Below are 24,635 nucleotides of genomic sequence, written 5' to 3' on the forward strand. Positions count from 1 at the left end.
CGCCATCTCTTGTTCGTCGCCAGACTTAAACCTTTTAGTTGTAGTAATTGAATCCTCGAAAAAAACTTCATATATTATATTTTCAACTTACCTAATTTTCAAGTCCTCCTGTCGTTTTTCTGCCAACATGCACTTTTCCTTTAGCACTGTGGACTTCAGATTCACGTCGTCAATGTCTTTCTGCAACGGGAACAAAAATTGGATCAGATTAGAAAAGGCTACCCCCATGCTTTCAATGCATTTTATAAGACACGATTAAATGAGAAATAAGGGAGAAAAATCGAACCTTAACTTCGAATTCCTCCTATGTTCTTCTGATTAATTTCGTTGCGAGTCCAATGACAGTTTACCTTTCCCCCAGGACAAACTTGACCTTCACTGTAGGGTTTTTATTGGCGGTCAAGCTGTAGATCCTGGCTACACAGGAGTTGCAGCGGTGGGAACGAGAGGTGGGAATAGCAGGACTATTCCCTAGGAAGAAATAATATTATGCTAACATCAGACCAGTTCTCACGATAGGCGAGACCAGACATACATTTGGTTTGCGCCGAATCTTCTGGTAAATTAGAGAGGATCGTCCTTTTGGAGTGGAGACTAACCTAATGATGAAAATGGTGATGATTTTATTTTATTTTATCGAGAAAACCAACAGCGTATTTACTTATACAATTTTAACATACAATATGGCCAATAACAGGTTTCCCTTAAATTATTACCAATAGTACTAGTACCTAAAGGTTGGACTGCCACCAATACCTATCCACACAACACTACCTAAACAATACACAACAAAACAAAGATCATCCCGATAGCCAACTCAATGTCCTGTTGAGATACAGGAAAGATATTATGTAGTTTACATCCTACTATTATTATGAATACGAAAGTTATTATAGCCTGACCAGGAACATAAAAACCCTCGCCATGTTGCGGAAAACTAATGGTACTAATTTCTTTTAATGGCAACAGTAACTGAAAACTTCATTGACATGTCACCTTACATGTCAGTCTATTGCTGTCAAAGTGTAAACAAACTTTATTTTATATGTGCGCAATTGATTTTGTGAATTAAATTGCTAAAACCTTTTTACAGTCGTGAAAGAAAAGTGGTTCACAATGTGTTAAAGTATTTGTCGAAGAGAAATACTAAGGGTTCGGACAATATTTTCATTGAATAATGTNCGTCTAGAGATAGGCATAAATCTTATGTCATTAGTGTCAATTTTGCTGGGGAGTGTAGACAGTGAAGGCGATTTCCCGAAAGTAGGGAAATTTTAAATCGTTTTTAATTATTTTATAATTAACAAAAACAAAACGCATCATGTACTTACTTATTTATTGAATTCAAAGTACCTACCTAATAACAATAAGATAAATCGACGATATTGTTTTCTTTCAAAATGACCACAGATCTGCCAGACAAAAAAATAGTGGAAAATTTAGCGATTTTTACGATGCACTGTGATTCGTGTAGAACAAGCTAGCTGGACAAAAGTCATTGTTGAATTTTTGATTATCGTTTATAAAAAACGATAAACAACATCCCAGACATTAAGGATTCCACAATTTTTTACTTTGTTAATTACCTAGTCGTGAGTAATTAACATGGTAAGCAGTAGCGGCGTAAGGGGGGGGCGGTGGGGGCGGTCCGCCCCGGGTGCCAAGCATCAGGGGGTGACAAATACGCGCAGATTAGTACTCACTGACGCATCTGCATGGCAAGGACGGTCGTGATGTCAAGACAGGGGGGTGCCATTCNTTGATCATATTGTTTTAATTAATAATGTTGTTACTAAGAACATACTTCAACTCATAATGTTGTTGTTCAGAATAATTTACTTTATAACATGTTTTGGACCATTTCAAATTAATTTAATGTTAAAATACGATTTAATACGAATATAGACATCATGATTTTCAATAATATGGATAAATACGGATTACTAATGTTTGGCCAAAAAACGTTTCTTAAATTATCACATCGCAAACAACGTTTCGCAAATTTTCATTTGGCAAATTCTCATTTCGCAAAACAACTTATTGCAAACTATTAATTCGCAAATGTCGTTTTTGGCATATTATTGTTTGGCAAAGTATGTATTGGACTACAAATTAGCTTGTGGTTATTATTTTGTTTAGTGGGTAGATAATATAAAATTTGTTCTAAATTAATGTTCATATTTCATTTTTTTTATCGAAATTTCCAAATGATTCATTAACACTAGAAAGGCCGCCGTCCCATTTTTGTCCCACTCGCGAGTTTGATCGTCTCTAACTTTTTTATTTTTCAACGAAAGTCCATGAAACTTTTTGACTTTTACTGATTTATTGAATTATATAATTTTTTAATGTTTTTGATAATATGACATTAATAGAAAATTTTTAAAAATCGGTTTTACCTAGAAGCGCCACTGGGTCATTTTTGTCCCACCCTGGTATTTGCCACAATAATTCGACGAAGAGTCCTTGTTTCGAGGAGATACGAAAGTGGAGAGGTGAGGAGAGTTTAGGTGACTCGTGACAATGCAAAAATGTAAAATATTGTACTAGTTTTTGCCTGTGACTTCACCCGTGAGAAATTAAGTTTATCATAGAAAGACCTAATTTCTTGACACTTATCGTTGCTTTTTGACCGAATAACTGAATATTATTCTAAATTATAGCCTATATTATGTTATTCTGAAGTATTAGCAATAAAACTGCAAAGTTTTATTAATAATGAATGAAAATAATTCGTTTTGTCATCTGTCAATGCAGCAATGTCACTTGCGAATCACAGATGAGACCACAGATTAGTTATGTCTAAAGGATCTAAAGGATGAGACTGTTGAGAATGCTTGTTGAATTGAATTAAAACGAATTAAAAGAAGAAGAAGAAATAAAACTATCGATTAATAACATTTTATGCTATTTCTAACGGATTCTGCTTGCGATTTGGGTTTGGGACGACTTGATTTTGTATAAAAGTAACATTTTTTCTAGTTTTTTCTAATTTAGTTTTCTCGAGAATGACACTAGTTAGCAACCTCAAATAAACACAATAATAAACTAGTTTATGAAGGCATAAAAACGACATAAAATTTGTAGCTGTACAAATAACTTAGTACTGGGCCCAACGCTTCATAGAAAGTGGTTGTTCTCCTTTGTCAGTTTATGCTCCCAATAGGATATAATGTTGGTGAATCATGACAGACCAGACAGTTTTAACAATAGGCTAGTTGCCTAAAAAAATTTTTTTAGTTCGTAATGTTTAATATCAAAAAATATTGGACACATATATTTTTATTTGTCAATCTAACAAATAATTACATAGTTATGGTGCGTTGAAGTTGCGCACGACGTCACAACGTGCGGCATTTTTAAGCAAGCGTTGACGTCACGGGCCTCTTCTTATGAACTTTGGGGCGCTTTATCTCTTTAAATTTTCATTGAAAAAGTGAAAAATACGTGTAATGTATTTTTTGATAAGTTAACTGACGGACTAATTAAAACTCTTGCTTTTTGACCCAGGCAACATCCCCATTCCAACTCCTTGCCAGACAGTTTTTTTAGGATAACTGCCAAAGCCACGATGACCCAAACTTCATGATTCACCTACATTCTATCCTATATTGAGAGCATACGCTGACAAACTTTCAGCTTTTATAAAATGACGTAGGTCTGGCGTTCACCAGCTCTTAGTCTAAAGGGACCCTTCACTTACGCGCTTCGCTATTTCCTGTGTATGATGTGATGTGAAACCAATACAATAACGTTTGTTTTTATTTGTATACAGAACTATAGTGTCTAGACAAACCTAAAGAGCATTTAGGACGCTATTTGGATCAATTATGTAATTGCTCAATAATGAATAATAAATAAATAAAAAAATAAAGAATTTCTATATTACAGAGGAATCCGAGACAGTTCTCTCCGCGCTATGCTCCAAGCCGAGTTCGGCGCGGCATCTGGTCTGCACTATTGGCCCGCGCGGAGCCGTCAGTCCACCTTGCGGCCTCACGCTCAATACTTCACCGCTGCCGCTGCTCAATGTGCTGTGTTCTGACGGCCAGATGTTCGTCAGGTGGGAAACTAATCGGCGGCCATCTTAACGATCCTTATTGTCACGTGAGATTAATCCGCGGCCATCTTGTCATTCACCGAATATTTTTATAACTTTTATACCTAAAACTCACTCATACACACACACACACTCACCACTCACACAACACACACACCACTCACACCACACACACCACTCACACAACACACACACCTATAGCCTGACCAGGAACATAAAAACCCTGGCATAGAGGCGCTTCAATTGCATTTGATAGTGCAACACTGAGTACAGTCGTACATGTGTTAAATTAATAGGCTAAATTTATGTATCAGGATTCAGGATTACGGGCTAATTTGATATTTTCATAAATGAACGAAAAATATTATTAAAGGTAACCTGGTTTAAATAAATTAAATGAAACCATCAATCGAGCTAGTAGGATTTATTTTATTATTCATCAATAATCAAATTCAGAACTTGAATATTCAACTGCAATGTCTGCTCATGAACGCTTCAAACTCGGTACTTCTTTCCCAATTCCATAAAATTCAAAACTTAGAAAGTAACAAAAAGCTTTAAAATGGGTAGTTGAAACAGACTACAGCTAATTTTCATAGTGGACTGTACTATACGATAAACATGTCAGTCAATTTGACAACCTTTGTCGGAAACATTATTCAATGAAAATATTGTCCGAACCCTTAGTATTTCTCTTCGACAAATACATTAACACACCGTGAACCACTTTTCTTTCACGACTATAAAAATATTTTAGCAATTTAATTCACAAAATCAATTGCACACATTTAAAATAAAGTTTGTTTACACTTTGACAACAATAGACTGACATGCAAGGTGACATGACAATGAAGTTTTCAGTTACTGTTGCCATTAAAAGAAATTAGTACCATTAGTTTTCCGCAACATGGCGAGGGTTTTTATGTTCCTGGTCAGGCTATAAATGCCAGTCTTCAAAAAATTTAGGCTGAGTTGCGCCACCTTAGTTTTTGTATGGAGTTTGTTATAGTAAGATGTAACCTATCCTCAGGCTAGATGACAAAATTTCAATTATTTGTCCGTCATACAGATAGAAAATATTAGACTCATATTTTTTATTTTCTTTCTTAATTAAATAATAACAGTGCTACATCGAGTTGAAATGGCGCGATACGTCAAGCAAGAATTTTTACTCAAATGTGACGTCACGCGACATTTCAACTCAATATAATACTGTAATTATATGATTATAAAAAAAAATAAACAATATGTCTCCAATTTTTTTTTATTATCTGTCTGACGGACTAAATAGAATTTCGATTTCATTACCCAGTCATCATCCCTATTGCACCATCTAACTTTGACCGTAACTATAACGTTAACCGGTATTTTTGTATGGAGTTTGACAGACTTTTGACGTTTGTCAAAGTTAAAGTAAGATGGTGCAACCTAGCATTAGACTTGTGCCATTTTCTTCTTTTTGAGTGGTGTGCAATAAAGTATAATATTATTTCTAATTTTAGAGGCAAAAGATGACGTTCACCGCGATAATCCAAGAGATTCTGGCCAAAAACGTCTCTCAACCTGTCCTGAATATGGACAAATCTGAGGAGCCGTCCTTGAAGGAAACTTTGGAGGTAAACCATACTTTATAAGTGCCATTTGTTGTCTAAACTGAATAAATATTTTTGATTTTGATTATTAAACCTACAAAATTTTTTGATGATGCCGTTTTTTGCTACCCTCCTGGAAATTACTACTGCCCTATAAAAGTTACTCTGGCTACGGCCCTACATTTTGGGTCTAAGTACCCATCAGAAATGAGGAGATCCGCAGGAGAACCAAAGTGACCGACATAGCTCGCAGAATTGCTAATATCAAGTGGCAGTGGGCGGGGCACATAGCTCGTAGAGACGATGGCCGTTGGGGCAGGAAAGTTCTCGAGTGGCGACCACGGGCTGGAAGACGTAGCGTGGGCAGGCCTCCTACTAGGTGGACCGACGATCTGGTAAAGGTCGCGGGAAGAACCTGGATGCCGGCAGCGTAGGACCGGTCGTTATGGAAAGCCTTAGGGGAGCCTTATGCCCGTTTTCACCATCAATCCCTAATTTTTAAGTGACCCCTATGGTAACATAACAGGAATTTTGTTTTCATAGATCACTTCTAAATTAGGGATTGATGGTGAAAACGGACAATAGGCTCTTAAAGAATTAAAGATAATATGATGCATGCATTTTACCGACATTTTTAGGTAGGAAGGCAGACAACTTATTAATCCCACCTCAAAGATTGACACTGTATTCTAAAAACTGTTATTGTATGGCTATACGAATATTTAATAATTTACCAAACAATGTAAAAATGTTAACTTTTACCAAATTTAAAAGTGCAGTTTTTGACTTTTTGTTAATTAAAATGTATTATACAGTGAATGACTTTTTAAATGATAGAATGATATGAAATCGGTAATGTATAGATGACCCACGCTGAACTGTCCCACCAAACTCAATGACAGGGGGGCGCTACCATCGTTCAACTATATGGTTTCCAACATGGCAAAAATCTGAACCAGCGATCCGCTATAGACGGTGGCGCCCCACTGTCAATGTCATCGACAGGACAGTCCAGTATTTTGGAACTATAACTTAATTTGACATTTGCAATTGAAATTTTGTTTCCTGACATGTATTTATTGTATTGTTACTTGTTACTGTCATGGTATATGAAAAACAACTATGAGTGAAATAATTATTTTGAGTTGTATAAACATTTTATGTAAAATCTAAGACTAAATGTAGCAATAATAATTAACATAACTTTAAGAACAAGAACTTTTGCACGTCGCATGCGACAGAATATGCTGGAATTAATTAAATTAACACCAATCTGTAACCGTGTTCTTGCAAATAAATGATTTTATTATTATTATTATACCTTTTCAGTTCTTAACCCAAGTGACAATGAAACTCCGCGGCGAGTACATAGCGAAGCAACAGCGCGCGTATGACGTCATCGTGAAGAAGATGAAGGCACTTGCTAACTTGAGCGCACAGCACGAGAGCTGGACTGAAGATCTGAAGGTGAGTGGGAAGCACAGATATGGATTAGAGTAGATACAGCAAGTTGATCGTCAAAGCGTGCCATTCCGATATGTCCAAATGGACATACATGGTCGAGTGATGTTCATGTAATCCGATTACAACAATCGGTTACGATGATTTTATTTATTTATTTATTAGGTATATACTACAGTTGACAATCGAGTTTTGTTAGTAGATACTTAAGTACACATGGTTAGTAGTTAAGAGCTAGATTTTACGAGGATAGTAGTACGAACACGGTAGAAAGAAGAAATTATTTACGGATTGAGAATTGTAATTAACAGCACAAGTAACAAATAATTCATTAGAATAAAGTAGCAGTAGAAGAAGTATAAAGTAGCATTGTTTTTAATACATATCCTGCGATGTACTCTTAAGAGTTAAAACCATGGTCCGTGTATGTGGTGCACTCATACCGATCACAAGGAACCGTACTTACTTTTATAACAATAAAACACACACTGATCCATGTATTCATGCACTTGACCAATTTTTGTCTTGAAACGCTGGTAGGGTAAAAAAAATAACGAGATTTGACGATTTGTAAGAATTAATTTATTTAAAAAGATAAATAAAGATGTTTTTGGTTTTGTATTTAACAAATTATCAGTTTTATCGGAATTAATTAATTGTCGAATCGAGTCATTCGATATCTTTCGATGACTTTGCGAATGCAGTACGATGATACGATTATTTGTACATTGCGGCAATCACTAAAATTCGCTAAAATGACACTAATGACGTTTAAAAAGTGGCACGCTCGGCTTCATACAAATTTTTTCACATGCTGCATCTATCTATATCTGTGGTGGGAAGTGATCATAAATGAATATGTACTGTATGTAATATTTTTCGTATTCATAATAATAGTAGGATGTAAACTACATAATATCTTTCCTGTATCTCAACAGGACATTGAGTTGGCTATCGGGATGATCTTTGTTTTGTTGTGTATTGTTTAGGTAGTGTTGTGTGGATAGGTATTGGTGGCAGTCCAACCTTTAGGTACTAGTACTATTGGTAATAATTTAAGGGAAACCTGTTATTGGCCATATTGTATGTTAAAATTGTATAAGTAAATACGCTGTTGGTTTTCTCGATAAAATAAAATAAAATCATCACCATTTTCATCATTAGGTTAGGTTAGGTTAGGAGGATCGTCCTTTTGGAGTGGAGACCACTCCAAAAGGACGATCCTCTCTAATTTACCAGAAGATTTAGCGCAAGCCAAATGTAAATCTGCTCTCGCCTATCGTGAGAACTGGTCTGATGTTAGCATAATATTATTTCTTCCTAGGGAATAGTCCTGCTATTCCCACCTCTCGTTCCCACCGCTGCAACTCCTGTGTAGCCAGTATCTACAGCTTGACCGCCAATAAAAACCCAACCAGTGAAGGTCAAGTTTGTCCCGAGGGAAAGGTAAACTGTCATTGGATCCGCAACGAAATTAATCAAAAGACATAGGAGGAATTTGAAGTTAAGGTTCGACTTTTCTCCCTTATTTCTCATTTAATCGTCTTATAAACTGCATGGGAAGCATAGGGGTGGCCTATTCTAATCTGATCCAATTTTTGTTTCCCTTACAGAAAGACATTGACGACGTGAATCTGAAGTCCACAGTGCTAAAGGAAAAGTGCATGTTGGCCGAAAAACGCCAGGAGGACTTGAAAATTAGGTACGTAGACAATGGAATTATTGAAATATGTAGATTGAATAATAACTAAAAAAGTTTAGTTCTGGCGGCCCACAAGAGATGGCATTGTTTCATTTTACATCGCGGTATTGTGTGTAATCTGTGATACTACCTAGTGATGTCATTTCACAGCTTAGATACGTTCGGCCGGTGTATGGCATTAGGTAAAATGAAAATCTTTCGTGAAAATTGGTAACCATACAGCGTCACTACAGAATTGCGTTTTATTACTCAGACGTTTGCGAAGTTTGTTGAGACTATTGGGTATTCTATGGTCTCACTAGCAATCATAGTGCTATAGCTTTTGCCCGCGGCTTCACCCGCGTGATCGTCATTTATAGCCTATATGTTTTCTGGGTTATAAATAATAATCCTGTAAAGCCTGGGCCCACTGAAAACCAGCATCGTGGCCTTCCCCACCGTGGGCCACGGTATGCCGTGGAGTGGCATATATGCTGAGTGGAGTCCCATTGCGATGGGCTTCGCTTTTGCGACAAGATAGCACTGCTCAGTTCATTTTTTATTTCCTTGTAATATTTATGTGCTATTTCTGTATTTTTTTCTTTATACATTATCTGTCCCTAACTAAGTGATGTTCATCGTAATAAATGTTTCTTTCTTTCTAAAGTTTCATCAAAATCCGTTCAGTAGTTTTTGCGTGAAAGAGTAACAAACATCCATCCATACAAACTTTCTCATTTATAATATTAGTAGGATAGAGAACTGTCTGATCACATGAATAGTGACTGAGTTTCTTGCGCTGCTTCTTCTCAGCACTGGCCCATTTATTGTCCCGAAGCAGTGGTAGGGTTAATATTGGGACGTGTAAAAGTGCTTTTTAAAAGCCTACTTGCAAAAATAAATGAGTTTTATGAGTTTTTTCATGTTGCATTCTTGCTTCCCAGGTTATCCACAGCAGTGCGGAAGCTCCGCCACAGCGGCGCCCCCAGCGCGGCGGAGCGGGAACTACTGACGGAGCTAGAACGTCACCGGCACCTCGGCGCGCGTCTACAAGAACACGTGGCACAGCTCCGCGCGCACTCCGCCAGGAAGGCGGCCGAGGTATGTGGGCAGGAGTGTACTAGCGGAGCTGGCAGGAGTGTACTAGCGGAGCTGGCAGGAGTGTACTACTGACGGAGCTAGAACGTCACCGGCACCTCGGCGCGCGTCTACAAGAACACGTGGCACAGCTCCGTGCACACTCTGCTAGGAAGGCGGCCGAGGTACGAACAGTGGCACGGGACTATTCCCACCTCTCGCTCAAAAAACCGCACCTGCACTCCATGTTTAAGCCATCCAAGAATCCTCACCTGACCAGATTGTCCTTACTACGGCCAACCTGCGTCCGAAGTCTATTTAAAGACTTCCAGGTAAGCCAGGGGAGCTCATGTCCAGGTGGAAGACTCTCAGACACAGGGACAAAAGGGCAGGGGAGATCAGCTCCCTCGCGCCATAACCTGCATCTCTCTTTTGACCGATCGTCATGAAGGAGAGGGGACACACTTTTTACGTAATTGCTTCGGCTTTTTAGCCTTTGAGGCACAGCGTCGTAATTGAAAAGTGGGTGCCGTGTGTCACTGAAGTCGATGAAGCACCTGTGTGCCTACCATGAGTTTACGTTAGGTGAGCTCGCTAGCGAATACGTCAAAAAATTCTATGTAGATTTTATTTCTTGAAAGTAGCCGCTAGGGGCGCTGCACAATATGTCATACATTTAAATGTCATTTTTTTACTGACACACTGATGTCTTGCCCTGAGTGCCCAAGCAACTGCACTCAGGAGGATTTGATGAGTGCTACTGACAACGCCACTCTTGTGGCAAAGTTTTGTTTTTGGCTGACACTGTGTAGGTTTATTGTCGACACGAAAAGAAGAAGTGTACTACTGCACGAGTATCCACAGCGGTATCTACTGACGGAACTAGAACGTCATCGGCACCTCGGCGCGCGTCTCCAAGATCACGTGGCGCAACTCCGAGCGCACTCTACTAAGAAGGCGGCCGAGGTATGAACAGTGGCACGGGAGTGAATAGACACGTACAGGGCAGATATGTACCATCCTAGACTGCATCCCACTTAACACCAGGTGCAATTGTGGTCAACCTGCCTTATTATGCATAAAAAAACTATTCCCACCTCTCGTTCCCGCCGCTGCAACTCCTGTGCAGCCAGGATCTACAGCTTGACCGCCAATATAAACACAACCAATGACAGGAATGAACAGCGGCAGAAGTGTACGATGAGTACACTTCTGCCGCTGTTCATCATCGTTCATCATCGTTTCAAGTCACATGACATCTACCGCTGAACATAGGCCTCCCCCAATGATATATCACCCAGTTGATAGCGACCTGCATCCCAGCGCCTTCCTGCTGCGGCAGGACTGTACTACTGCATGAGTGTCCACAGTGCAGCGGCAGAAGTGTACTATTGTACGAGTGTACTACTGACAGAGTTAGAACGTGGCAGTGGGCAGGACACATAGCTCGTAGAGCTGATGGCTGCCGGGGCAGAAAAGAAAGACGTAATGCAGGTCTCCCACTAGGTGGACCGACGATCTGGTGAGGATCGCGGGAGGTGCCTAGATGCGGGCGGCGCAAAACCGGTCTTTGTGGAAATCCTTAGGGGAGGCCTTTGTCCAGCAAAGGACGTGTTCTAAGACTTAATGACTCTGTCCCATGTCTTTTTTAGTCTTTTTGTGCACCATGAATATTATAAACATTGTGAAGAGATTGTGCTTTTTGAATAGTTAAGTATGCCATTTTCTAATATTGAATCGTTTATTTCCAGCTCCAGAAATGGAGGGACGAGTACAAGAAGAAAGACATAGCCCTCGGCAAATCCCACAGCGATGCCATCTCCTCAATCCTCCGCCAGCAGTGAGTACCATTTTATGTTACTTTTTAGGGTTCTATGTGCTTACGAGTACTATTAGTTTACGTTAGGTGTGGCTCGCTAGCGAAATTCTATGAAGATTGACAAAAATACCCGTGCCGCTCCCATAACTGAGATCCCATAAGCGCTGACGAAAATCTGCAGTGTTATGGTGTTTAAAAATGTACTGGCTCAAGGTTATTTAATTTGTTTACTTCATTAAAAGTTCATTTTAAATTGAAGAACGTTGGGTGGAGTGAAGATGATACTTTCTAAGTGTCAATAAATGTGGAAAAGTGGAAGTTAAGAAATGTATGTGGAAAAATGTAAATAGTATACTACGTTTTTTTTATTTTATAACCTTCATAACACTAATTTTATTATTGTTTACAGGACCACCCAAATATCAACGCTGATCGAAGAAGCCAAACTGATAAAGGACCAACTCAGCATCGTCTAAGTTATTTGTTATTAGCATTTGTTTATATTACCTTTTATTTAAGTCAGTACAAGTAAATTATGTCTCGTATGATTGTTTATGAATATTTTTCAGCTGATTTCATCTTTATTTCAAAAGCAGAAGGCTCAAAATGTATCGTGGTCGTTTAAAAGTAAGTTTGGAAGTAAGAATGAAAGAGAGAAGACTTGAAAAATACAGGGAGTGCGACTGAGAGGGACAAGTAAGCAAAAACAATGAAGTTCATTCTTCCGTAAACGCTTATAGGTCGCTCAATAAGAGTTGAGGCTATCAACACTAGCAAAGATTTGTATCTGCATACGCTCGTGCTCCGTAAAAACACTGACAAGTACATTCTGTCCCGCTTGCAGACATGCGAGATAACTAATATATTTGATATAATTTGGAATCGAATATGTAATGTCTTGTTTTTGTTCTGTATTCAAATATAATAAAAATAAATAAAATAAAATAAATATCCTTGGACATTTTACACTGTGCTGCTAGTTCCAAACTAAGCAAAGCTTGTACTATGGGCACTAGATAACGGATATAAACATACTTAAATACTTTTGCTTTGTAAATACATACATATTATACATAGAAAACACCCAGACCCGTCACAGAAATTAAAATTCATCATTTCAATTTCTGCCCGGCCGGGAATCGAACCCGGGACCTCTCGGCATAGTAGTCCGTTCTGAACCACTACACCAAACGGCTGACAATATTACATCAATGTGAGTAGTGTTATTAGCCTCAACTTTCGTTGAGCGACCTATACTTCTGACAGATTGTCAATGTCAGCAGATCAAGGTAAACTGTAGCACCTTGTTATAAATGCGATTTTGCAAGAAAACTTAATCTGATGTGCCCTTCTGTATTTTAATATGGATTGGGAATAAGCTATTGAGTATAATCTGTCCCTCATAGTATATAGGTAGGAAAAGTAAAAAAACTTTCCATAGGGTAGAGAAAATGTTAAAAGTTTTCATTGGTTTTCGATCTTATAATGAATGAATTAGGNAAGTAAAGCCTAAAACCAATATTTTCCATGAATAATTTAAAATAAGAATACAATTTACGAGTTTATTTTAAGTTTATTATTCAATAAAAAAAAGTCACACTTCTAATATTGTGTGTCTGGCATACATTTAGTATGGAAGCCGGAAACATTGCATTTTCAGATAGATCCATTTTATTCTGTAACCTATTGTTGGTACCGTTTGAAAAGCTCATGAAGCACTTTCAGCATTAGTAACCAGTTTTTAAATCTATATAATATATAAAAGAAAGTCGTGTTAATTACTTCGCTTATACGGCTCTAGAACGGCTGAACCGATTTAGCTGAAAATTGTCAGGGAGGTAGTTTAGAGCCAGGAGAAGGACATAGGATACTTTTTATCCCGTTCGAAATTAAAAAAAAAGTCTGCTTATTTATTGCCATTAAGGCGGAACAAAGTTCGCCGGGTCAGCTAATATCTTATAGTTTAGAAATAATCGAGTGAGATCACTTAACATTTCCACCCTGTAGAGAGCTGTCTGATGACATGTTGCATCGCTTCTCAGGTTATCCACAGCGGTGCGGAAGCTCCGCCACAGCGGCGCCCCCAGCGCGGCGGAGCGGGAACTACTGACGGAGCTAGAACGTCACCGGCACCTCGGCGCGCGCTTACAGGACCACGTGGCACAGCTCCGCTCACACTCTGCTAGGAAGGCGGCCGAGGTACGAACAGTGGCACGGTACTATTGCCAGCGCTGCAACTCCTGTGTAGCCAGGATCTACAGCTTAGCGGCAGGAGAGTACTACTGCACGAGTATTCACAGTGGTAGGAGTGTACTACTGGAAGAGTATCCACAGCGGGAAGAGTGTACTACAGCGGAGCTGCACGAGTGTACTACTAGTCAAGGTCTCACAGTGGCAGGAATGTACTACTAGACGAGTAGACAAAGTCTCACAACGGCAGAAGTGTACTACTGCACGAGTTCACAGCGGCAGGAGTGTACTACTAGACGAGTAGACAAGGTCTCACAACGGCAGGAGTGTACTACTGCACGCGTTCACAACGGCAGAAGTGTTACTACTGGACGAGTAATCACAGTGGCAGAGTGTACTGCTGGACGAGTATCCACAGCGGCAAGAGTGTACTACAGCGGAGCTGCAGGAGTGTACTACTAGTCAAGGTCTCACAGCGGCAGAAGTGTACTACTGCACGAGTATTCACAACAGTGTACTACTGACGGAGCTAGAACGTCACCGGCACCTCGGCGCGCGTCTACAAGAACACGTGGCACAGCTCCGCTCACACTCTGCCAGGAAGGCGGCCGAGGTATGTGGGCAGGAGTGTACTAGCGGAGCTGGCAGGAGTGTACTAGCGGAGCTGGCAGGAGTGTACTACTGACGGAGCTAGAACGTCACCGGCACCTCGGCGCGCGCTTACAAGATCACGTGGCGCAACTCCGTGCACACTCTGCCAGGAAGGCGGCCGAGGTGTGTGGGCAGGAGTGTACTACAGCGGAGCTGGCAGGAGTGTACTACAGCGGAGCTGGCAGGAGTGTACTAGCGGAGCTGGCAGGAGTGTACTACAGCGGAGCTTGGGCTCAGCTGGCAAGAGTGTACTACTGGACGAGTAGACAAGGTCTCACTGCAGCAGGAGGGTACTACTGGACGAGTAGACAAGGTCTCACAGCGGCAGGAGGGTACTACTGGACGAGTAGACAAGGTCTCACAGCGGCAGGAGGGTACTACTGGACGAGTAGACAAGGTCTCACAGCGGCAGGAGGGTACTACTGGACGAGTAGACAAGGTCTCACAGCGGCAGGAGGGTACTACTGGACGAGTAGACAAGGTCTCACAGCGGCAGGAGGGTACTACAAGACGCAGTGGCTTGCTACGATATTGTGGTATAAAGACTAGTGGACTTATGCCCGTTTTCACCATCAATCCCTAATTTTTAAGTGACTCCAGTCTGATTTCTTTTGTAGTAGTGCACGATGAAGATTATGAACACTGTGAAGAGATTATTATGTTTTTATGGATGCAATTAGTCAAATTGTTTAATACTATACATTTGATTTCCAGCTCCAGAAATGGAGGGACGAGTACAAGAAGAAGGACATAGCCCTCGGCAAATCCCACAGCGATGCCATCTCCTCCATCCTCCGCCAGCAGTGAGTACAATTTTTTTATGGTTTCGTTCCTTCAAAAGGAAACAGAAATGCAGTCGTATGTGCGAACTACATAAATAAATAAATATACTTGGACATTTTACAGTGCGCCTCTAGTCCCAAACTAAGCAAAGCTTGTACTATGGGTACTAGACGACGGGATAAACATACTTAAATACTTTTTTTTTTGTAAATACATAAGTACATATTATACATAGAAAACACCCAGACCCGTCACATAAATTAAAATTCATCATTTCAATTTCTGCCCGGCCGGGAATCGAACCCGGGACCTCTCGGCATAGTAGTCCGTTCTGAACCACTACACCAAACGGCCGACAACAACAAACATACACCATCGCCGAAGAGAAACTCATACGATAAAACGGCACACTGTAATAAAACGTACTTACTGTAATTATAAGGATGGAACTGTGTCAAGTTCATACAGAAAAAAAAGAATGAGACATGTATAGTCTCCTTGAGAGCATTTGACGATTTGCAAGTACCAATTTAATTAGTCTAAACAAATAAAGATAATTTTGATTTTGATTTTTTATTTTGAAGACGATGGTTTCTAAGGTGTTGAAAAATGGCAGAAAATTAATTTGTGCAGAAAAATGATTTAATATTTAGAAATCGCTTCCGATTGTGTGAGTCAGAGTTTGCCTGTATTTTTTACTACTTTGATTTACGTGGATTTTAATAGATTTCTCAACCAGCATAACACTATTTTGTTCTTCTTTACAGGACCACCCAAATATCAACGCTGATCGAAGAGGCCAAACTGATAAAGGACCAACTCAGCATCGTCTAAGTTATCTGTTATTAGCATTTGTTTATTTAAGTCAGTACAAGTAAATTATGTCTCGTATGATTGTTTATGAATATTTTTTAGCTGATTTCATCTTTATTTCAAAAGCAAAAGGCTCAAAATGTATCGTGGTCGTTGTGTAAAGTAAGTTTGAAAGTAAGAATGAAAGAGAGAAGACTTGAAAAATACAGGGAGTGCGACTGAGAGGGACAAGTAAGCAACAACCAAAACAATTCTTCCGTAAACGCTTATAGGTCGCTCAACAAGAGTTGAGGCTATCAACACTAAAGCCTGGTCCGTGAGCACGTAGAATTTTGTCCAATGACCCCAAGCTACCCATCCTTATCGCTCGCGCGTAATTATATTGCTGTCGCGACTGTGCGACTGGCACCCGCAGTGAGTGTGCGAGCGCGCTCACGGACCAGGCTTTAGCAAAGATTTGTATCTGTATACGCTCGTGTTCCGTAGTGACACTGACAAGTACATTCTGTCTCGCTTGCAGACATGCGAGATAACTAATGTATTTGATATAATCGAATATGTAATGTCTTGTTCTTGTTCTGTATTCAAATATAATAAAAATAAATAAAATAAAATAAATATCCTTGGACATTTTACACTGCGCTGCTAGTCCCAAACTAAGCAAAGCTTGTACTATGGGCACTAGATAACGGATATAAACATACTTAAATACTTTTGATTTGTAAATACATACATATCATACATAGAAAACACCCAGACCCGTCACAGAAATTAAAATTCATCATTTCAATTTCTGCCCGGTCGGGAATCGAACCCGGGACCTCTCGGCATAGTAGTCCGTTCTGAACAACTACACCAAACGGCTGACAATATTACATCAATGTGAGTAGTGTTAGCCTCAACTTTCGTTGAGCGACCTATACTTCTGACAGATTGTTAATGTCAGCAGATCAAGGTAAACTGTAGCACCTTGTTATAAATGCGATTTTGCAAGAAAACTTAATCTGATGTGCCCTTCTGTATTTTAATATGGATTGGGAATAAGCAATTGAGTATAATCTGTCCCTCATAGTATAATAGGTAAGAAAAGTAAAAAAACTTTCCATAGGGTAGAGAAAATGTTGAAAGTTTTCATTGGTTTTCGATCTTATAATGAATGAATTAGGTTGAAGGTGGAAATATAAGGGACCCTGTAAAAGATTAATAAGAACATACGTAAAAGATGAATAGGTCATAGCTCTCAGCATATTACATGAGTCACTCACTTATCTTGACTATGTTCTATGTTCGAAGAAATCATTGGAGTTTTCGAAAGACGTTTTTTTTTTCTTTTATCTTCTCAAACATAATTTATAAGTGTTATAAAATGATGATTGTGTTGGAGATATACAAATGGTTTGTAGGTCTTGATGTTGTAGTATACTAATTGTGTAACAAATATTTTTCCGTAAAAATATTCTTTAGTTAGGCCATCCAATGTGCCAATACATGAAGATGTTTAGATTAGAAGAAAGTATTGTAACGTTAATCAATAAAAAAAATATTTGACATCTCAATGTATCAGTAGAGTATTTATTAGATTAGCAGTAAAATCAACTCGTCTTAAAATAAGTAAGTACTTATAAAGTCATATTAAATAATGATGATTTGTTACAGTGCGATATTGAGTGATATGAAGTGTGAAAAGAATCTGTATTACAAAATACGTGAGTGCGACTATACGTGAAGAGATGGGTAACTTTAAAATTCCTTAAACCAACTCAGTAACTGCCGTTGCGTTATTAACTGTAATAAGCATCCTGTCCTGATTCTACGTATCAAACCTTCCTTGGGCTCAAGACATTTTGAAGAACATTTTCAAGACATTTTTTTTTTATGAATTAACTAAGTATACCCAGTACAATGAGTTAGCTTGTGTCTTACCATTTAGGGATTTGGAGGAGTGGCCTGGCATACTGCTGTATCTTTTTAGCAGCAATGGAGAAGTTTCGTGATGTTGAAAACATTATATTCACTGAATGGGATTGTATTGTGTAATGTAGACCAAAACTAAAACGCCGGTGAAGTTATTTTTGAAATCCATCAAGAAATCGCTGAGAAATTAATTATTTAAATTACCTACATATTTTCGCGTGGAACTTAAACAAAGACGGTGCCGTAACGTCAGGCCACCTGTTCAAGTTTCAATCACAATGCTTACCACATAGTGACATTATAATGTCAGTCTTCTTTTTCTTTTTGTATACTATAGCCAGGTCTTGGATATTATGTCAAAAAAGGTTACACAATTTTACTAAGAAAGAATCTTGAGTGACCCTGGCTGAAAAATTAAGAGTAGGCGCACACCGTTGATTTTTCGTCGGCCGATAGTTTAGTCGGGCAGTTGATCAGTATGGGCATGTATGGGAGTGCGCACACTACACCGATTCGATTTGGCCGATTCTTCATACAATTTAAAATCGGGTACAACTATCGGCCAACTAAAAATCAACGGTGTGCGCCTACTCTAAAAGCTTGGATCTTGTATTTATAAAAAATTGGATCTGTCTACAGCACTGGACCAGGGGTGATTCACTGTTTGTACTCCAAAGGAATGGCGTGAAGTCACCGTTCAAATGGCGCGAAATATTTGTTATGCGCATCTTTAGGGCCTCGTAACTTCTTAATTTGTTGAGATATTTTCATGATTCTTTCACCAATATTAATGGTTTTACTTATATTTTTAAGTTTTATTAATAGAAAAAAATTGGCAACTTCTTCCATTGTCGCTCCATCTGGCATGTCATGTGGCATCTCATATGTCACGTGTTGTATGTTAACAGTGCGCCTATTCTAAAGTTAAGAGAAAATAAATATGAAGACCTGCGTCAACGTATAAGAAAGGTACCTACCATAAAATATTCTTTGTCGTTTTGTATTTAATATAAAAAATACTAAGAATAACCAAATAGAAGTAATTTATTGGACATGCATGATTGTATTGTTGATTGATATTTGTCTTGACATCTCAATGTGATTTTTTTAATTAATAAAGATCAATAAAAGAATTTGATTGTATGTTGATTTCACTTAAGTACCTACAACTACAAATTAAGGTAAACTTTGTTGTATTCTATGTAGTTTATTTACACTTAAATATTTATGTATTGTATGTAGTAATTACTAATATTCTTTTTAATTCTTCCAGTTATATGCTTAAGTCAAAGAATGCATCACCACAATCACAAAATAGATATGAGCAGAAGTCAATCTACATACAAAGTGCGCTCAGGCAACGCACACATAGACAACGCTCACGGACACGATATCACCAATAATCGCAAACCAGTCTAAACCAGTGCGAGCGCGAATGCCGCCCGCTTGAGACGCGTCTGTGTGCGTATTCAAAATGAAGTACATACAGGTGATTGTCTTCTATTACTATCTATTTTTACCACAATAAGTAGTCCATTGCAATAAAGACTATTTTGCATCAAAAATGTAAAGTGCTCTATGTAGGTTACAGTCCGTTTAGAGTAATTTATGAGTAACTAGCTTTCCGCCCGCGCCTTCGCTCGCGTGAAATTTTGTATGTCACTGAAAAACTTTATCGGGTGAATTCGGGTGACGTCCCTGTTTCAAAAACCGGGATAAAAACTACCCTATGTCCTTTCCCGGAACTCAACTATCTCTATGCCAAAGAAGAACGGTCACGCCCCATACAAAAAAAAACCCAGACCCGACAGAAACGAGACTTACCTCAGTTTTTTTGTCATGTCTTNTTAGCCTCAACTTTCGTTGAGCGACCTATACTTCTGACAGATTGTTAATGTCAGCAGATCAAGGTAAACTGTAGCACCTTGTTATAAATGCGATTTTGCAAGAAAACTTAATCTGATGTGCCCTTCTGTATTTTAATATGGATTGGGAATAAGCTATTGAGTATAATCTGTCCCTCATAGTATAATAGGTAAGAAAAGTAAAAAAACTTTCCATAGGGTAGAGAAAATGTTGAAAGTTTTCATTGGTTTTCGATCTTATAATGAATGAATTAGGTTGAAGGTGGAAATATAAGGGACCCTGTAAAAGATTAATAAGAACATACGTAAAAGATGAATAGGTCATAGCTCTCAGCATATTACATGAGTCACTCACTTATTTTGACTATGTTCTATGCTCGAAGAAATCATTGGAGTTTTCGAATGAGTATTGTTTCTTTTATCTTCTCAAACATAATTTATAAGTGTTATAAAATGATCATTGTGTTGGAGATATAATGATTTGTAAGTCTTGATGTTGTAGTATACTAATTGTGTAACAAATATTTTTCCGTTAAAATATTCCTTAGTTAGGCCATCCAATGTGCCAATACATGAAATCTGGATGTTTAGATTAGAAGAAAGTATTGTAACATTAATCAATAAAAAAATATTTGACATCTCAATGTATCAATAGAGTATTTATTAGATTAGCAGTAAAATCAACTCGTCTTAAATTAAGTAAGTACTTATAAAGTCATATAAAATAATGTATGATTTGTTACAGTGCGATATTGAGTGAGATGAAGTGTGAAAAGAATCTGTATTACAAAATACGTGAGTGCGACTATACATGAAGAGATGGGTAACTTTAAAATTCCTTAAACCAACTCAGTAACTGCCGTTGCGTTATTAACTGTAATAAGCATCCTTTCCTGATTCTACGTATCAAACCTTCCTTGTGCTCAAGACATTTTGAAGAACATTTTCAAGACATTTTTTTTAATGAATTAACTAAGTACACTCAGTACACCCTGTATACCCAGTACAATGAGTTAAGCCTTGATCACACGTACCGTGTAAACGGGCGAAACAGTAAAATGTTCACTCGGTCGAGACAGTTGGGTGAGCGAGTCACATACTCGAGCGCTCGGCCGAGCACTCGGCGTAATGTTCATACACACCGAGTACTCGGCCGAGAGCAAACATTTAAAATGTTTACTCGGTCGAGACTCGAGACAGTGATGTAAACGAGTAGCTGTTCACACGTGTTCTGAAATTAGCACAGTCAGTTCAGTTCTATTGAGACTTTTCTTTTTCTCTAATCGGTGGACGTGACGTCAATCACTTGGCTGAGTGGCGAGTGGCGAGACAGTGCGAGGCAGCGGGAGGGTGGATACTCGGCCTAGTAAGTTGAACGGGAGTCGAGCTACTGTCTCGCCCGATTACTCGGTACGTGTGATCAAGGCTTTTTGCTTGTGTCTTACCATTTAGGGAGTACTGTTCTCTTTTTAGCAGCAATGGAGAAGTTTCGTGATGTTGAAAACATTATATTTCACTGAATGGGATGGGATTAAAATGTAGACCAAAACTAAAACGCCGGTGAAGTTATTTTTGAAATCCATCAAGAAATCGCTGAGAAATTAATTATTTAAATTACCTACATATTTTCGCGTGGAACTTAGGCCCAGAACAGACGGTGAAACGCAACTGCAACGAAACTGCAACTTTCTGATGATTCTGATGTATTAAACTGAAACTGAAAGTTTCAAACTGGTCGCGTCATGTGTGGTCTCTCAGCGGACGCTATGGCAGAAACTAAGATGCAACTCAAAAGTAACTAGCAGTTGCAGTTTCGTTTCAGTTGCGTTTCACCGTCTGTTCTGTGCCTTTGTTAAACAAAGGCGGTGCCGTAACGTCAGGCCAACTGTTCCCCCCTAACCCTAACGCATTGTCGAGAATGACACTATAGTGACATTATAATGTCTGTCTTCTTTTTCTTTTTGTATATCCAGGTCTTGGATATGTCAAAAAATGTTACACAATTTTACTAAGAAAGAATCTTGAGTAACCCTGGCTGAAAAATTAAAAGCTTGGATCTTGGATTTATAAAAAATTGAATCTTTCAACAGCAATAGACCAGGAGTGATTCACTGTTTGTACTCCAAATGAATGGCGTGAAGTCACCGTTCAAATGGCGCGAAATATTTGTTATGCGCATCCTTAGGACCATGTACCTAACTTCTTTATTTGTATTTGTGTTTTAGAGATATTTTCATAATTCTTTCACCAATATTGTTGGTTTTACTTATATTTTCAAGTTTTATTAATAGAAAAAAATTGGAAACTTATTGTCGCTCAATCTGGCATGGGGCATCTCATATGTCACGTGTTGTATGTTAACAGTAATACGCCTGTTCTAAAGTTAAGAGAAAATAAATATGAAGACCTGCGTCAACGTATAACAAAGGTACCTACCATAAAATATTCTTTGTCGTTTTGTATTTAATATAAAAAATACTAAGAATAACCAAATAGAAGTAATTTATTGGACATGCATGATTGTATTGTTGATTGATATTTGTCTTGACATCTCAATGTGATTTTTTTAATTAATAAAGATCAGTAAAAGAATTTGATTGTATGATGATTTCACTTAAGTACCTACAACTACAAATTAAGGTAAACTTTGTTGTATTCTATGTAGTTTATTTAAAATTAACTTTATTGTATTGTACAAATTACTAATATTATTTTTTAATTTTTTCAGTTAGCATTTATAAATTATGGTCATGTCAAGAGTGAGTTGGTCACCGCAATCATAAAATAGATAGGAGGTGAAGTCAATCTAAATACAAAGTGCGCTCGGGCATAGACAACGCTCATAATCGCAAACCAGTCTAAACCAGTGCGAGCGCGAATGCCACCCGCTTGAAACGCGTCTGTGTGCATATTCAAAATGAAGTACATACAGGTGATTGTCTATTACTATCTATTTTGTACCACAATAAGTAGTCCATTGCAATAATGACTATTTTGCATCAAAAATGTAAAGTGCTCTATGTAGGTTACAGTCCGTTTAGAGTAATTTATGAGTAACTAGCTTTCCGCCCGCGGCTTCGCTCGCGTGAAATTTTGTATGTCACTGAAAAACTTTATCGGGTGAATTCGGGTGACGTCCCTGTTTCAAAAACCGGGATAAAAACTACCCTATGTCCTTTCCCGGAACTCAACTATCTCTATGCCAAATTTCATCAAAATCGGTTTAGGCGTGAAAGCGACACAGACAGACAGAGTTACTTTCGCATTTATAATACTAGTAGGGATTATAAGTAGGTAAGTATGAATATAAAATGAAACCAAAACATTTTTCAACAAATCTTTAATGAGATTCTTTGTCCTTTTTCTTCATTCGAAAACGAATGTTTTACAGATTCACTCATCAACTACTTACACTAGTCACTATTTCATTAATTATAATAATGCAAAATAGGAATTATACATAACTATTATAGATCCAATAGTTGTATTACCGTCATTTTAACATTTCATATTATAAAATGCGTCATAATAAAGTTTGATCATTAAAAATGCAATCATAAGAGTGTACCTATAGTTGATCGAAAGTAACCATTAGTCTTATACTTTCTCCCATACTTGATATTGTCACAAAAAATCACGATTTTTTTCCAAAATTTCAATATTCACTCGACATATTTTTTGTCAATTTTGGAATTTTCACTGATAAAAGTTGATTAATTATAACACCTAGCTAAAACAGTCAATGACTCTTAATTTTATTATTAATTAAATACCTAAGTTTTAAGACTAAAGCCACGCCATGGCCGTTTGGAACCATTTCTGCAAGTCGTGGTTCTTTTTTTCTTCAATTATGGCTTCCTGCGCTTTGCACATACATATTTTTATTATAGCAAGAGAGATAAAGTTACAAAGAGTGCTGTTAATAATGATAGATAATCATATTTTTACTGTGACCATACGCGGACATCTTGAGAGAATTTGAAGTGATGTGGTCCTGTTCTGTTTTGTTCGCATTTTCATTTATTAATTTTTTTAATTGTTTTGTTTTATTTGCCTGCACTAATACATGTTCACACATAAGTTAATTAGTTACCTGCCATTAAATACATAAATTTTAGAAAATAAAACAAAACCGAACATGACGCTTCACTTTCTCATCCCCACGTCATATTAGACAGTATAAATGCAGTTGATACTGCACCTAAGTCAATCAAAAAAGGTCCTTATACCGTAGATATCACGGTACGGTCATAAAATCATTTTGCAACCAAAGATTATTCAATTAGTCAAAAAATGACATATCATAGCAACACTTTGTTTGTTTGCTGAAGTCTATTATGTAAAGAATTTCAAGTTTTCACGGCGAGAGTGAATAGGCACGTACAGGGCAGATATGTACCATCCTAGACTGCATCTCACTTAACACCAGGTGCGATTGCGCTCAAATACCTGCCTTGTCTAGCATAAATTTTTTTTAAAAGTGATGTTGTCTTGTTCTGTTTTGTTCGCATTTCCATTTATTTCTTCTTCTTTTCAGCCAAATGACGTCCACTTCTGGACAATGGCCTCCCCCAAGGCCATTTATTTATTTCTTTTCATTAAATACATACATTTTAGAAAATAAAACAAAACCGAACATGACGCTTCACTTTCTCATCCTCACATCATATTAGACAGTATAAATGCAGTAAATACTGCACTTAGGTCAATCAAAAAAGGTCTATATACC

General features: G+C 38.0%; 1 protein-coding gene across 1 annotated transcript in view; it reads left to right on the forward strand.

The window, feature by feature from the left end:
- mbo (Nuclear pore complex protein Nup88) overlaps nucleotides 1-12,321 on the forward strand; it is a 56,323-nt gene extending 44,002 nt beyond the window's left edge. Inside the window, exons 16-21 of the mRNA XM_028311336.1 lie at nucleotides 5,563-5,676; nucleotides 6,982-7,119; nucleotides 8,727-8,815; nucleotides 9,739-9,895; nucleotides 11,623-11,711; nucleotides 12,100-12,321. Of these exons, the coding sequence (XP_028167137.1) occupies nucleotides 5,563-5,676; nucleotides 6,982-7,119; nucleotides 8,727-8,815; nucleotides 9,739-9,895; nucleotides 11,623-11,711; nucleotides 12,100-12,166 (654 nt within the window). The 3' untranslated portion in view covers nucleotides 12,167-12,321. The remainder of the gene's footprint in view (nucleotides 1-5,562; nucleotides 5,677-6,981; nucleotides 7,120-8,726; nucleotides 8,816-9,738; nucleotides 9,896-11,622; nucleotides 11,712-12,099) is intronic.
- The last annotated feature ends 12,314 nt before the right edge of the window (nucleotides 12,322-24,635 follow it).

This window comes from Ostrinia furnacalis, unplaced genomic scaffold (assembly GCF_004193835.3).
Source record: "Ostrinia furnacalis isolate ACB-3 unplaced genomic scaffold, ASM419383v2 OfSCF0219, whole genome shotgun sequence".
Taxonomy (NCBI): Eukaryota; Metazoa; Arthropoda; class Insecta; order Lepidoptera; family Crambidae; genus Ostrinia; species Ostrinia furnacalis.